Genomic DNA, 17,661 nt, shown 5'->3' with positions numbered 1-17,661 from the left:
TAAATAACTGAACAAACCCAATATCATACAGAAAGTAACATAACGCCAACAAAATAGGGCACATCGCAACAAAGCAGGCAAAACAACACTAAATAACTAACTACGGTGCAACACAACAAAATTGCATTGCAAAAATAGAGCATAAAAACACAGCTGCACAAAAGCAACAGAACACACCATCACCTCAAGAAAATTCACACAACAAATGTGCAAAAAGTTTTTTTTAGTAACCTAGAAATGAGTATAGCATCAACATTTGCTCATACCCAATATTAGCTTAAATTGCACATGATATTCTGTATATATTACAAACAGTGCGTGTCCCATGATGGTCCACAAACATTTTGGTCATAGATTACCCTCTCCAGAATCTGTTTTCCTGATACAGTGGTGAAAGGTATTTGGAGCAAGCACTACCGTGAGTTATGCTACCAAGGACATAACAGCACCATTCAAAATTGTTTTGTGATCCAGGCCCGTGACTTCACTTTGCACTCTCTGTGCTCCCTAGGAGTAAATGTAGCTCTTGCAGTGCTCACCCAAGAATTTTCCACGTGAAGGCTTTCCTTTCCTCCAGTGCTTTAAATGGGCCGGTACTGTCAGGTACTGAGTGCCGGCACTTTTTTATTTTCAGAGGGAGAGTAAAAACCATAATACTTTTAATTGGAGAGTACCGGCACTTCTCAGAAACAAGCAGGTACCTACACTTCTATTTCTCCATTTCAAGCACTGCGTTTCCTCCCAGCAATTATGCTAGTATACTTTCAACAGAGCAGGGCCGTTGTGATGTGGAAAGTGTCTGTTCGGTATTACAGAACCACTCATCTCCCCGCCACGCGCATCATCTGTCTAACAGTGTCTTCGCTCTTGCTGGCTCCACTGCTTTCCTAAAATGCTTCCGCACAGACTTAGTGTGCCAGCGCTACAGCAGCACTTGTCAGAAATCATTAGCTCGTGATCTCTTAGACTAATGTTGCGGTTGATCGTCTGAATCGTGTTCAGGAGTTGTAAATGAGGCAGAAGCGTCCGTGCTGCGCAGTGACTGTGAAATAGCTCAGCTGAGGTTGAACGCCAGCAATCAAAGACATGTATTGCCAATAAATTCAGACAGTGATTTCAAGTGCAAGCTTTCAAGGAAAATTGTGCTTCGGTGCTTGAGAAAGAAAGTTAGTGCAGTGTTAATGAATATGGAAAATATCTATTCTTTCTCAATCGACCAAGAGATTTTAAATTAGACTGAATGACTACTTACATAATTATGCAGGAGGGGAATTAGACGCATCTGCAGTTAATTGTTCAGCAAAAACATTTGGATATTTAGTGAAAGCTTTGAGTGGCATCAACCAGCATTTACTTGTTTTTGTCATAATATTCGTGTCACACGCCCTTCTTAATTCTGCTTTCAGTTGAGGTAAAAATAGAATGCACTTCGTTCTATTGTAGTTTTGGTGTCTTCACCATTACTTGAAAGTGGCGTACCACTATATATCCCACGTCATTAAAGTATGTTTTCCATCCCTTCTAGGGCCCATTCTGAGGCACCAGATTCTCTCAGTGAGATCTCCAGTTCCTTTTCAGTCCTACCCAAAGTCAGTGCTTAATTTGTGAATACACAAGTGCCAAATCTCAGACTTTTCCGTAGAAGGCCACAATCCACTTCCACTACTACAGTGGTCCACACTCACCACTGGTGCCTGGGCTGCTTACTGTCTGTGTGGACACTGCTGTTGCAAAGTCATCCTTTTGCCCTGTTCACCCCCATTTTTCTTCTGACTGGTACTGATGGTAGCTGACTCTGACAGTGCACTGGCCCATGACAGTGCCATGTTAAGAAACACACCTGTAGTAGAGTACACTAGGTATTAGGGTACCCTTACGTTGGCCTGACAGACCCTGTAAGTCCCTAGTAGCTAATAGGGCAAGGGGGTACAATCTGCCTATAAGTCCCTAGTATATAATAGGGCATGGAGATTAGACGCCCAGCAGAATTTCTGCACTTGCATGTGTGCGCTGCTGTGTGCTTTCTGTCCTTTTAAAGGCAGACCTGCCTTGCAGCCTGTCTTTAAAAGTCAAATTCTTACCATTTGCATAACAACCCCTATAGGTCCTTAGAAGATAATAGGGCAAGGTGGTTGCAACTACCTCTAGGACCCTGGTAGATAATAGGGCATGGAAGTTAGAGGCCCAGCAGATTTGCTACCATTTTCATATGGGCACTGCTGGAGGTTTTCTGTCATTTTTTAATGCAGCCTGACTATGCAGACTGCATTTGATTGGACATGGTGCCCCAATTCGCCTTTGGTGCTATGGGCACTTTAAAAGTGATAATCTACATTATATTTACATAGTAGGTACCCCTAGGTGTTCCAGGGGCGAGGGTCATTTAACTATAAGCAGCGTCATTATAAAAGATGTTTTATAAACCCTGGTGAGAGAAAACTACTCATTTCATTTCCCCCCCATTGTCGATACTGGGCTCCATAGGCTGGCTTTGCAATATTGTATGTGATTGTAAATATTGTTAGGAAAGGCGAAGAAATGTCATTCCAGGACTTAAAAGATTTGGTTTGATAAATCTAGAAATTTGCCATTGGTGAATTTATCATAACTTATACAGAAAATAAGTTATGAGTCTTTTCTTTCTGTAAGCCAAAATCCAGCCTTCTGGGGGTCCCCCCTGATTGGTCAGTGCTACCAGGATTAGCAAGGCTGCTTTGATTAGGTGATAACTGGCTGTCCGGGGGGGAGGCTATCTGCTGAAGGGAGCTCTGCAGCTGCACAGGAGTGCCAGAGCAGGGGGAGGGGTAATAGACCATCCAACCTCAAGGGAGAGCAGGACAGGCACGGTATGCCGGGGCATCTACCCCCACATCCTGTGCCCCTCAGCCAGATACCAGGCTTATGGAAGGAATACTCAGATGTCAGGAGAATGAGAGCTATGGAAATGAGCCACATTGGGAGTTGGTTTAATTAGCTCTGACTGCTCTGCTGAAATTTCAGCCATCATCAATTTTGGATGAATGGTGTTTTCTGGGACAGGAATATACCACACTTTGGCGGAAGTGGTCATGAATCCTGGGTGTCACCCTGCATTCCATTGGTCAGGGGTGCCCCTCTTCCTGATGCCCACGAACTCTGAGCAATTATGTGAGATGTGCATAGCCTCTCAGTTCTGCAGCCTGAAACTACAAGAGAAAGGAGGACTGTCCTGCTGGAATCTCGATCTGCCCCCTTGGTCTGTAGTTCTGAGTGAACTGCGCCTGCTGCACAATCTGGTACTACAGCCCTGGGGACTGTGCCTTGCTTCAAGAAGGACTAAGGAGTCGACTGCCTGCACCTACAGATTAACAGAGCTTCACCTGCATCATCTCCAGCAAGGGTCCCCAGCCAGGACTTCATCCAGGGGACTTTTAAGGATTTGGTCAGGTGCACCATGGGAATTGTTGTCCCAACCTTCCAAAGACCACCCAGGAGATTCCAGACCCCTGGAGCTGTGTTTTGGATCCTTTGAACCCGCAAGGGGGACTTCAGGAAACAACTCCTTAAGTTTGGAGAAGTTTGGAGAACTTTTGTGAAAAAGCTCCAGGCGGTGATCAACTCGACCCAGGAAGTCAAGCCGGTGAACCCTCACTGCTATCCGGCATGGATTTCAAGTTTGTCCCCCTAAAAAGAACTGGAGGTCCGACTTCCAGGATTTGACTGGGAGCTCCCTGAAAGTCAAGCCAGCGAACCCTCACCGAATGCTGCCTAGTGAAGAACAGTGAGGGTCCTATGAAGAAAAAGCTCCAGAAAAGTTTCTAAGTTTGAAGGTAAATTATTGACCGAGGCCTCCCACTTAGTGTATCCAACCAGGGCTCCATTGCGGTCACCCTCAAACTTTGACTTTGTCCCAGTCTACCGCGACCAGATGTCCTTATTTGGCGCTTTGTGTTTCAAAGCACTAGAAAGTGTTTATTCTTTAAAAATTCATATCCCCGGGTCCCCTATATTGGATTTTTGTCGTTTTGATGTCTATTTACTCAGAAAAATATAACCTATGTTAATAAATTGGTGTGGAATTTTTATTGTGTGTTGTGTCTTGCTTATTTACTGTTTCGGTGTTTTTGTGTGCTTTACACTTGTCTCCTAAGTTAGGCCTGCCTGCTCTGTTACAGCTACTAAGGGTTGAGCAAGGGGCTAATTTACTGAGACCTTCACTGACCCTATATTGTGTTAGTAGCCTTAGGGTCAGTGCTAGGTGCATACAAAACTCCCATCTCTCTCCCTAACAGGAACATTAATCACAAGAGATATCTTGACATTTTAATTGTTTCTTGAACGCTGGACACAAAAGGAACTTTTCAGTAGGTGCTTTTAAATCGCAAGTTTTGTAAGTCATTGCTAAAGACAGCAACCCCCTGAGGTCAGCACCCCCATTCCAGGTCAGCACCCAGTGCAGTTGCACCGCTTACATCGCCCTAAAGTCGGCCTGCTAATGCTTAGTAAGTACTAGAGCCACATATCGATAAATTAGTAAGGAACAACTCTTTCTTGCAAACCTACCTGTGTAATTTTAGCCATACTTAATACTGCAACATGAGATTTCTATGTTGAACTAGCTGTCTGGGGCGCATCCCTCTCAATGGAAAGCACCATATAGTTGTGGTCTGGCATTAGGTAGGCATTCTGCAGTAATTACTCTAAAGTGTTATATGACAACATGGGAAAATATCAAGTCTGACAAAGAGATCATGCATGCCCAAACTAATGCTTATCAAGTAATGAAAAAAACACTTTTATCCTGCAATATTAGCTATATAATTATTTACTCCCCAAATATATATTTTCATTAACAACTCTCAAGTACTACTGCCACACATGGATAGATTCTGACGTGCATATCTATGTATCACTATCTCACAGCAAAGATGCCAGCGGTGTGTCAGTAATTACTACTGTTATTTTAGGGCCAACAGTGTGCCATGGATGGGCTTCACCATGCCAGGATGTTCCCCACTGGCCACAAATTACCACCATTATGCGACGGCCATGACTATACCAGAGGTGGCCATTAACATGCCACAGATGCCCACAACAAGCCAGGAAATGCTGCCAATATGCAAAGACTAGCATGCACACCAACATGGTATTTATTCCATGACAAAGTTGTGGCCATATAGTAATGTGACTGAAATTTCCCCAGGGCCTTCACACACTGTCTTTATTCTAGCTTCCTCATCTTATTTTCTCTCTAATTTTATCTTAGAAATGTGAGACTTGAGACAGGCTGAAATTTAAGGTGGCATTGGTTAATGTGTGACACACACAGCAGACTGTGCAGAGATAAAGCTCAAGATGACCTGCTGAAAGGAGTGTTGAGCTACTGGTTGTTTACCGGGAGTCATAAGGGTGACTGAGCTACTGTGCTTTTTTTCAGCAAATAACAGTACATATGCGGGGATGTGCATGCTAATTTACACCCTTGTAGGCAAGGCTTTACAACTAAAAGAACTGTTTAAAATTATCCTCAAGATATCGGACAAGTAGACAACTACAAACAAAGGCATTCACACAGTGGTGTAATGAAACATTGGTGGGGGACAAGTTACCATAATGATTCCCTTCTTCATCCTATACTATTTCATGAACCCTCACCTACAGTAGACTTAGAGCTAGAACGTTAATACAGACTCCTCAAACTAGCAGGCTGTGGCATTATACTGCAGAGCTAGCTGTCAAACTAAGTCACCAAACATATGTGAAAATATGATATTGTTGAAAATAAAATATACTATTTAACATTCGTAAGTATTTCAGATTACGAAATTAGATTTTATCCCATTATAGAGTTAGGTGTATTTAAAAGTAATAGTTTTTATGCATGAAATTAGAAACATTAAACAGTCCTCCGGTGACCGTCAAAACTATGGGCCTGATTTAGAACTCGGCAGACGGGTTACTCTGTCACAACAGTGATGGATATCCCGTCCACTGACAAATATGGGATTGTGAGGTTGGCGGACGTGATTAAATCAGGCCCTTTATATATGGCCAATATTATTGTTACATAAGGAACAGCATTGTAGTTTGTGAACCATATGAGTGGGGTGCTTCTATAGCATATATCCTAAGCTGAGTACTTCATGGTGCTTTCATATTGAACACTCTAAAATTGTTCAAGCTCAAATAAAATATTTTCTGAGGATCAGAAAGTTTGGTCAAGCAAGGAAGCCAGCATCTAAGACAAGGTTTCTTGACTACACATTGTGTCATTCATCCACTAGAGGTATATCTCCTTTTGCTTCCAGTTTAAATCTGAATACCAATGCTGTGCTGCCTACATGTTAATTAGCACACTGTGTTCAATAAAGGTGACTAGCAAAATGCATGTATCATGTTAAGTCAAACTAGCATTAAAAGAGAGGTCTTTCTAGAAAAAATTGTATTAAGTAATGCGGACAAAACCACAGAATAGAATGATTACTCGCATAAAACAATGCACCAATCAGCAGAACTAAAAAGGCATCTAGGCTGATCTCTCTTATACAAAATGAAGTGTTAGGGAAACAATGAGGCTGTTCTTTTATGTTAATAACATGTTTCAGCTGATCTAACAATTTTAGGATAGGCCCACCAATGAAACAGAGTAGCAAAACAAAGCAAGTTTCGAGGTTACAAGTTATCCTCTATTACGATTGTCAATCCTACCTCAGGGTGTCCTGCATGGCTAGGTAACCTGAAAGTTTAGGCTTACTGCCCATACCAGTAAATTTCTTTCAGTTCCTCACCGCATTCACAGGTTTGTGGTTGTGTCCTAATGTGTAACCCACGATTCATGACCTGGCGTTTGAAGCCGCTGCTAGACCTCCTTCACAGCATAATTATTAATATAAGTGTTGAGTAAAGTCAAGATTAACTAACATTCTTTGATAACATCACATCCAGAAGCATCATGTCACAATTTTCCCAAAATCTTTCCTATACTGCAGAAGTCATAGTTTCTAACTAAATATATCTGAGTCTTTTGGAACAGATCATAACAAACTGGCCACTTTTGTGATTATTTTATCTTCCAGAATTGACAGCCTGAATTTAGACTATACCCGGTGAGAAACCACAGTTACTTCACAACAAGTTAACAAGGTTACCATGGTCAAAATCGTTCTTGGAGTTTAGGGTTAAGGGTCATAGCCCTCATGTTGCTAACTCAGTTACACTTTAGTTATAACATGAACTAGTTGCAGTACTTCAGTAATTGTGCTATACTCGTAAACTCCAAGCCTTGGAGTTAGAAAATGAAATTTTACCACAGTGGTGTACCTCACAGAAAGATGCACTTTTCAACAAATGGTGAAACTTGCATATGCCTTTTTAATTCATCAAAAAGGTTATTTTTCATCACTTCTATTCAAAATGTTAAGGTAAAGTGAATGAATGCTAAGTTGAAAAAAACAATAAGATAGCGCTCAAGTTCAAAACATTATTTAGAGTTGTTGCTCATGTTTCCAAAATATATTTCTATAGCGCCTGAGACATGATCTGACTATATATATATATATATATGTATATATATATATATATATATATATATATATAATGAGAAAAGAAGTCATTAAAATAAAACACTATCACGGTAGAGACATGTTTTATGGCTCTTCCCCACTTCAGTTATGCCTTTTTCCAGACATAAAATCAGGTGTCATGAAGTGAATTTCAGCCCACTTTACTCTTTTTGGCCAGTCATCAGAAAAATAATATAATGCAGTTTGAAGGTTTGCCCTAGTTGTGGCATCTTTTTCAAAATGTCACTTTTTGTTCACAAAACATATTTCAGCTAACATTGCCTAATTAATGCATAATTATCAAATTAGAATATGGTCTCCACATTGTACTCATCCAATGATATTATCAACTGGTTTATAGCATCGGGGGTATATTTGTTACTGCATCTTTTTAAATTTGAAGCAGCACTTGTTTGGAATGCGGAATCTTGCACCATTATCTCAATTTACAAGACTTTTTGTGGATCACGATACATCAGTGATTTCAGTGTGCCCGAAAACATAATCCCACACACGCGTTGTCGTTGTTTTAGCCTACTTTGACCCGATGTCCCTTTAAGGGATTTTATTCTCAATAGCCAGACTCCTAGCAGCAGCAGGCAAAGGAATGAAACGCTGCCATCTCATGCCCACAGATACTTCTAATGTTGTGCATATTTAAATCGCTGATCAACACTCTTATACAAATCTGCAAGGTGGACTGACACTGCATACCCGAGCAAGACTGTCCAGGAGTTTTATCCAGTCCTGGTTTCATAGGTTTAGCACTGGACCTACCAGTACATACTTGGAGTACATTGCAAATACATATTTTAGATACAGTATTTCAATTTCAATTTGGAAGTCCAGTCTCTTAGGAAACGTGCCCCTAGATTCACACTGGTTCCCATGGCAGGAGTAGGAACTAATCAATTCAAACACTCCAAGTAACTCTCATCTTTTATTACAATTAAATATTTTTGGCACATACGATCATTGTACCACAATTTTTAAATACATTTCAATTATTAGAACATATGAAGCTAAAAATCAAGTGTCTACCTTTTTGAAGTACTTTCTGTTCTATTAAATTACCCGAATGTTCATTGTGATTAAGTCAGGAAATGCAAATAATGACCATAACATTACATTAAATCATGACATATTAGTAAATAAAGTGTAAGGTATGGATATTAGATTTTAAAAAGATAAAAACTGCGACTAAACTTGGGATATGAAGCCATAATATAAGTCTGTATGAAATGTCTATCAGTTAAATAATGCTTTCTAAAAAAGATGATTCCCTACAGAAGACTGGGAAAGAGTTTATTTATATTACATATTATCATATTTGTGCATTAGATCTAATTTTACCACTCTGCTCACTTACTAGATACATTATTGACTACCAGGTCTCTTTAAATTGTGTTTTTAGGATGCCCTAATGTTCCTAATTTCTTTGCAAACCGTGAGACAATCCCATGCCTTGTGCCTGGTCATAATTTTAGAAATGGTTCGAACTTTCTCGATTTACAGCTTTACATTAATGGCAACATTAGGATGTAATTCAGGAAGGTTTCCACATGCCATTTCTTCTCGTCCATCTCAACGAACAATTATTGAGCTGCAGCAGCATGAAGGAGCACGATGCTTGTACCTTTAGTGACTTGTCCTTTAAATTGGCGGCACTGACTTCCCTTCTAAGGTCAGCGAATTAGTCATTGACATCAAATATTGTAATGTTTTCCTTCTATACTTTTATTTATACTGCTTTTATGTTGTTAATCGCACTAGGCTGAAATGTTCTTTCTTCCCTCTGTTAGTTTTCCAAAGTCATTGTCAAGCCCATACGATCAGTTTTTTGGGGGTACTTAAGACCCAGGAAGTGCACACGACGATGCTAACAAACCGTCCACCGTCTCCAATCATATGCCTTTTAGTCATTCTGATCTTCATCCCTTGCGTCCGGTTAGAATTCCTTGTGTTTTATTAAGATCACTGCTTCTTCATAAACCCATACATTGTCTGAAATGGGGCCCTAATTCAGACTTCTTCAATTGTAGCCCTAGTGCACTAGCCATCCATACTCAATGTATGATAGCATTCTCCTCCACGGAATCTGCCCCCACCCCTCTTTTAATTAGGAAGGTCTCAGATGGCCCCACTGATCAAAAAAACTATCTCTAATCTTAAAATTTGGATAAATATTTATCTACTAGCGGTCTGACGAACAAAGAAGAATAGATCCTTCAGAGAATAGGGCAGATTCACAAAGGTAAACTTATACTTTTGTGTAATTTTTTTTTTTGTTATTCACAAACTAACCTATGATATCTTTTTATGTGCTAAACTCTCCACCCCGACTGCGGAGTGGTAGACTTATTATCAGCTCGTAGTTTGTGAATACCAAAAAATCCTAAACTTACGCAAAAGTCTAAGTTTACCTTTATGAATCAGGCCCCAAGTGATCTAGTAAGGTAGTATGGGGAAATACACCCTTCTCTACAAGTTGGATATTAGCACTTTATTCCACACTATTTCTTCAGTGCATTGAAACTTCTGACCATGTGGACTGCACACCTATAATGTGCTTTTCTATCGATCTGCAGATTTAATCAATATCTTTATGGCATAGCACCAAATTTGAATGGGCCTAGATAGAACTTCAATATGTCGCTCAAACATCTGCACTACATACAGCGACTCTTCGACATCTAGACACCACTTGATAATTTCTGCAGGCACACCCATAACTGTGTACAGTACACAACTAATGTCTGGCACCATGAGACGTTCAAGCAGTCAGTCAGATGCAGCGTACAAAAACAATTCAACTCGGGGTCTATTGTCTAGATAACCAAAATAAACATCTGTATGACATTTTAATATGATATGCACATACACGTTCCCAAATACCTCTGTAAGAAATTAGGGAACATGTACATGATTATAATTACTTTTTAAAATATAGCACTAAATATCACTATTCTGCCATTAAGGAACATTATAAACAACAAAGTCGTTATTACCCGAATGGTGCAAGAAAATTTGCCCACCTCAGAAGGATGGGATGCTCTTGGCCTCCAGAGTACTACATTTGGTCCGTAGCAACCATTCAGCTCTTTAAGTCTTTCATATGACATTCAGACACTGGCACATGCACAACACATGCAGAATAAAACACAGATCTAATGATACGCATTGGCTGAGCATGCACATGTTCAATCATTTTGAAGATCTGTTTTATTCATGTTTGACATCATAAAAGATAAATACACCCAATGTATAGTATCCCCCTTTACCCTCCCCAATCCGGAGACACCATGGTGATGGCTCATATATTCAGTATTCAGATGCGCACACATCTACACTACTCACCAACTCCAATACATTTTCCACAGTTCTAACCTCACTGAATACACAGCTGCACTACATTTTGACATTAGGTCAGGAGGACTCTTCATGGAATCCAACACACACCTTCTGCTCCACACATCCAAGTACACATTAGGATGATATTCACACAGTTGTTCACGCCCAACAACAGACTCCATCAGATATGCCAAGCTTCGTCACATATTGGATACACATTAATACAACATTCCAACACTATTTCATATGCTGAACATAGGGATCAACATACATTAGAAAAAAAACAAAGATGGAATTCCAAACATACATTCAACATAGCCCAAATATGTAATTTCCTGCTACCATTACACTCAAGTAAACCAAAAGGTGATGGATGGACTGCATGAATTACTCGCAACCACTGGTAATTACTCAGGCCACATCTCAATCCACTGTGTTTTTTTTGCCCACCATGCCATCTCAGATTAGGCCCAGCCGTATGCAAATCAGCCTTGGTCCTGTTGCAATAGGAACAGTTCAGTCTGAACTGCCAAGCCAGGTCCTTTCAGAACTGGTCCACAAATAACCAAAGACCGATTTCACCCAAGTTTGTTGCTGAATGTCTCCAGTGGCACAGTGAGCACGGGCCCATGCCTGCGCATACCTGTTGAACTTAGGGCATTGCACTGATGTAAGTAAAAACGGGATGGATGCAATACTTCAATTAATCATGTTACTTCACAGCACTCAATATTTTAAATTGCCTTTTACATGTATCCAACTGCCAGCCAAATGGAATGCCTACCAGGTAAAAGATACAATCCAGTAGTTCAGTCTTACCTATCAAACTTACACCTACAACTCATTGAAGTTGAAGCATTACCTAACCAGAGGAGCATATCCATGGCTAGTACACAAAGCAAACTTTCACAAGCCATTTCAGACTTCAGTCCACAATGAACACCTCAGAATCAATTAGAAAGCCACAGTTAAACAACTGGAAACTCTGCAATAGCATAATAATGGGAAAGTACACCAGAATGCCAGGATTATAGTACAAAAAATGCTCTTTTGCTCACCAAAACTGAAATTACTGTAGGTGGTTAAATGGTGCATTCACCTTCCTTTACTTCTTAAAGAGACTGAAGGCTGCTTGCTTTTCTGACATAGGGCCTAATTATGAGTGTGACAGTCTATAGACTGCCACACTCGCAGTGGCGGTCCGACCGCTACTTTACAACTCTGGTGTTCGGACCGCTAGGGAACCTCTGGCTCCACCAGGATGTCAGATCCTGGCAGTCTGGAGGATGGTGGCAGTCCTAATCTGCCAGGACAGCGCTGCAAGCAGAGCTGCCCTGGGGATTACGACCACCTTCTCCGCTGGGTTTTCATGGCGGTAGCACCACCATAAAAAGGCTGGCGGAGAAAAGGTGCAGGGGCACCCCAGAGGGGCCCCTGTATTGCCCATGCACTTGGCATGGGCAGTTCAGGGTTACCCCTGGCCAGCACCATTGCAATGTTGATCATTGCAAGGGTGCCGGTGCACCTGCAGGCTACATTATTGCTACCGGCTTGATCACGAGCTGCAGACATTGATGTAGCCTGCTTCCTGCTAGGCCAGCGGGTGGAAACTGAGGTTTCCGTCTGCCAACCTAGCAGGAAAATCTTAGTAACTCTGGCGGGGAGGTCAGACGTTTGGCCAAACTCATAATAGGGCCCATAGTTTGCTCTGTTTTTGGACAAACCTCTCAGCACCATGTAGTGAAAGTGCTCTGGAGAAATTCCTTTACATAGCATAGCAAATACCTTTGTGAATTGTGCCTATTTTTCTTACTTTGTTGCTTGTTACGCATGCCTGAAGCATGGAAATCTTCCTTTCTATATGTTTTGTTCCATGGGGAGGAAGAATCTCTGTCCCCAGTTAGTGGCCTTCTCTCTTCTTCTTTGGGACTACACTTAGAATATGATTGATTTATTAGCACTGGTTCTGATTTAGTGTTAGAGATGCCTCTGCTTGGTGTGGTTTTCTTGTGTGAAGAATCTCTGTCCCCAGGCAGTGGCCTGCTCTCATCTTCTTTGGGATTAAGCTTTTTTCTCTAAAGGACTTATTTAGAATATGGTTGATTTATTAGCACTGGTTCTGATTTAGTCTTAGAGATGCCTTTGGTTGGTGTGGTTTTCTTATTTGTCTTGTGTCATTGTCTGTTTGAAAAGCCTCTTCTGCTGTTGTAGGTTGTAGTCTGCTTATTTATTGTGGCACCACACAATGTTGTGCTACATGGATATATCAGTTTGTGTCTCTTGAGAACCTGTTCTTGTTTTGATCTTGATTTGGCTTCTGTATTTTAATTGTATTTTTCCCAGAATGCTTTCTTCTCAAACGCATGATATTTAAGTCCCAGTGGCAATGGACTCCAGTAGCCCATATGTTCTCCTCTTTCTTGTTCTTTGTTTTTAGGGTAAAGTTTGTACATTTGACATATTTCATACATTTAGTACTCAGTCATGTAATCCACTTGTATCTCTACCTTTCATATCATTGCAAGATACTTTCAAAATAAAATTTAATTTATTTATTGAGACCATATTTATATTTTGAACATTGATTGGCAGGTATTAGAACATTGTAAAATACCTATTTAATATTAGAATTACAATAAAAAGATGAAACTAAAATATATTTTATATATTAAAATATATTTTAAACCAAGATACTAAAAGCTTGCTGATTATTTCATAGTCCGAATAATTGTTTAATGAATATTTAAATTACAGTCTGATGTTTTGTATGTATTGTCCATTAAATGAAGTTATATAAAGTTGAAAATAGTGATATAGTAACAGGGGCCAATACAAACCATCTAAAAGGCCGAATCTGAATTATTTCCTCCTTTAGCTCCATAAAACTAGCACTATGAGAGCTATCTTGATACAAGCAGAAAAAATACCTACTTGAAATTGAAACCACCCAAAAAAACTATATTGGTTCAATTTTGAGAAAATTCTTAATCAGATTTGTAACCTCAAAGTCCGTTGATAGACTTAATCAGAACAGGCCTAATATAAATAACATTTATTGACCCATACATGACCCAATTAACAGAATGTCAATTTTTTTCATTGCAAAGAGTAGGTGAAGGGGCTGAACAGTAAGGCACTGCTGCTAACCAATAACAAAAGGAAAAAGGATTGCACACCATATCATGTTTATCAAACTTTAACAATCATAGTTGGATGACATTCACACTTGCAGTGGTGTCAATGTGCAGTTTAACATTTGATGCTCAAGTGAGTTTTTGGTGAAATTCCAGACCAGTGGACAATGCAATTTATTTAAACTCCTGACTGGAGAAGAATGCAAAAAAGTGGTGAACTGTCCTCACGTTCTGCCTTTTGTTATGATGCTGCTATGAGCTCTATTTTGGGTCCTCCTTTTTCCTCATATAAACTTTAACACCTTCAAAACCTCTTACTTAGATGTTCCTTTCTTTAACATTTTGCTGTCACCTCTACACTGATTAGTACTAGATCTTTATCCTTAACTTGTCTGCAAGATTTCTAAATATTTGATCAATGCTTAATACTAGATAGACAATGAATGATTTCATCAAAGTTGTATTAAAATGACCTCTCATCTTTAGACTTCTCTTTCTTCACTTAAGTGTATTCCCTCCAAACTTTCTTTTCCTTTCTTTATTGATTGATAATATATGTGTACTTTTGTAACCCTTTCCTAACTTTCTCTGACCTCATATCCTCGATTTTACACATCTACAGTTGAAACACTAACTGTGCAACATGAAAATGCTTTGTAAAAGTTGCCAGTTCTTTGCATTCCAAACTGCCTTAGCCAACTGCCTTTAGTTCCAGCGACAACATTATCGTATTCATGGTCTTGCTCCTGTTATCCACATTGATCACTTTTTACATCCCAACTGAAATCTCATGTTCTGCAATTCAGTTTCCTTTTTTCTTGTCCCAATCTCAGTCTCACTCTTTGGTCCTCATTCTGGTCTCCCTATAATACTGATTTGAGTGGAAGCCTCAGATTCCACCTAAATGAGTATTACAAGTATTGCGGTACTGCCACATGTAATATTACAGCACATAGTTTTCCAAGAATATATTTGGGTGGGACGAATTTGTCCCTGGAAAGCAGCCTGGAGTTCTCTATTTACCTGCGGAAATTAGTGGTTTCCCCAGTAAATCCCCATTCCTTAGAGGACCTATTATAATACTCTGTTTATTTCTCATACTAGAATATCTGATCGAGTTAAGGTGGTGTGATCTCTGTGCAAAACTACTGCAATAGGAGCTTTGCCTGACTCAAAATGAGGGCCTTTTTATTTAGTCACATTTAAATTGTGGAATGTTTACATCTGTCTGTGTCGCCCCCACTTTAATCTCTCCTTTCTCCTTGTGATAAGATCACAGCGGCTGCTGCTCTTTTTCCCATCCTTTCTAACTTCAAATGTAGGAATTTGAGCTAATTGTTGAAAACCGTTTTATATAGAAAGGTAAAACAGAGTGAAACGATCGTAAAATAACATATTGCTTTGGGGACTGTTTATACATTCTCTTCAATACCTTATGACTATTGCAAAGTAGAGGAAGAATCAGTGTATAATTAAGAAGTTGAAAATGTGCTCATAATCTAATTGAATTTTTGTGACCCGCAGACGCTGAGCACCTATATGAAAATTGTGGAAGAACTGAATGATATTGTTGGCCTAGGTCAGGCATACGAGGCCATTGCAAAGTCATTGCAGAGGTAGGTTAACACACCCTTGTCATGCTGTCACAGCTGCTCCATCCATCTGTGAAGGATTTCAATTGTTAGTGGTCTGTCGCTTCCTATTTTGTAGCTGCTTTAATTTTTCGCGGTGCCCTTCAGGAGTGACCCTTTCATTGTGAGTTATTTTGAGCAGCTGAGGGCTTAAAAAGGGCAGTTTTCGAGCAGTTTTCTTTTATGCTTCTGTATCGCAGCCATTGTATGTTGACATTTGTACAGTTTATAAAATGATCTATTTAAAGCCCAGACCAGCTAAATAATAATGCTGCAAGGCATACTCTCTAGGTAGGAAGCTGCAAATCCCGAACCCATGCAAGGGAATAAAGACTGAACCACTTTTAGTTAATTTTGTGTCAGACAAACACACTTCTCTCTATTTTTTTTAAGTCGACGACCATTTCTAAAATGTGTAATTAAACCTAGTGCATATGTTTAAGGAGAAAACATATTAAGGTTCAAAATGTGTTTTTATAAAGCTTCTTGAACAGTTGGCTGGTGGTGTAAAGTATAAATTGAGCACTCTTCTCCTCTTCTAAATTAAATTAATGTTGTCTGTTTGATGGAACAAAACGCCTCAGTGATTATCCTATTCTGATTGTCAAATGAAACATTATACATTCTTTTCCCTAAAAAACTACCCCAAAGAGTTAAAACGGTGATGTCAATGCATGGAATTCTAGAACATTCACCCAGATATTTCATTCGTTCACCGAATTCATTTATCTAAATAATTTGAAGGCAAGCCCTGAAACCTGGGGCGCGACCATCAAGCCCTCAGAGGCAACCTTCGCTCTGGTCTGTTTGATTTCTCCACTCTGAGTAAATGATTAAGTTTTCATGCATTGGTTCAACCCAAATCTGTGTTCGCTCGACCGCATCCTCTATTGATTACTTCTACTGCAAACAGTAGGCCAAGTGTGATATCCATAATTGGACAGTTGTCAAGGGATGAGGGTGTTAACCGGCCCCTTGTCCCACTGGTGAAACTGGAGCCCCCTAGACGCACAAATATTCTGCACTGTTTCACTCTCATTCTCGGAACCAAATAGTTATGTATCTCAGAATATGTGTTTTAACTCTCCAAGGTCTGGTTGAATGGATTTAACGATTGTGCCATATAATGTTCTCTTCAGGTTGCACCTGTGCACTGCAAACAGAAACCGCTGGTAACTGGAATTAATATTTGTCTAACATTATAACCTTGCTTTATACCTTCTGTCAATTAAGCGCCCTGTTCTGCCTAGGAGTTTTCTTTAAAGCTGAAGATGTGTCTCGAAAGAAGTGCCTTAGGTGCCGGATTTAGAATTAGGAAGTTAAGTAAAGACAACACATTTCTAGAAAAAGGGCTTAATTAGCAGCAGAGTCCATAGGCTGAGTTTTCTTCACCATAGGGATACTATAGTAAATTCCATCAATTGATTATCCTCCAGATTTAGCTCATCCTCCAAAAGTCAAAGTGTTTTAAGTTACCACGCCATTCTAAATCTGGAGATAACTCCTTATGTCCTCAAGTTTAGAGTCCAGATTTTTTCTTTTATTTGTACGACCACCTATTAGTGTTTATAATTTGGTTTAGGCAGATTTCAGGATGTATAGGGAATGCATACTTCTCACATTCTTTTACTTCAACAAGGCATTGTGTGCCCTGCCGGAACTTTTCCTTAAATTGTCATGGTTGGCAGAAATCGTGGTTGAATATTATGCTGAGAAGGACCCATAACTGATACATCAGGTCTGTAGTTGGCATGAGTAAAATTACTATTATTGACTCTATAACATGTTTAACACAGGCAGTGGTGCTGGAACAATTTTCAGATTGGGGGTGCTGTCATCAATGTTACATAACTAAAGTCATAGGGATTGCGAAAATTCCAAGCATCACACAGAAATAGCGAGTGTTGAAAGTGTATTCGGAAGGACACTGGTAAGGTTGTAGTATGTAGCTGGTGGTGCTTTTGGGAGAACATTGTTGCAAATATATTACTAAAGCCTGGTGTG

General features: G+C 39.8%; 1 protein-coding gene across 2 annotated transcripts in view; it reads left to right on the top strand.

The window, feature by feature from the left end:
- TTC29 (tetratricopeptide repeat domain 29) overlaps window positions 1-17,661 on the top strand; it is a 986,907-nt gene that overhangs the window by 536,019 nt on the left and 433,227 nt on the right. For both annotated transcript variants that reach the window (XM_069242623.1, XM_069242622.1), the window contains one exon: window positions 15,551-15,642. In XM_069242623.1, the coding sequence (XP_069098724.1) occupies window positions 15,551-15,642 (92 nt within the window). The remainder of the gene's footprint in view (window positions 1-15,550; window positions 15,643-17,661) is intronic.

This window comes from Pleurodeles waltl, chromosome 1_2, assembly GCF_031143425.1.
Source record: "Pleurodeles waltl isolate 20211129_DDA chromosome 1_2, aPleWal1.hap1.20221129, whole genome shotgun sequence".
Taxonomy (NCBI): domain Eukaryota; kingdom Metazoa; phylum Chordata; class Amphibia; order Caudata; family Salamandridae; genus Pleurodeles; species Pleurodeles waltl.
This window is presented reverse-complemented; position numbering and strand designations above follow the sequence as displayed.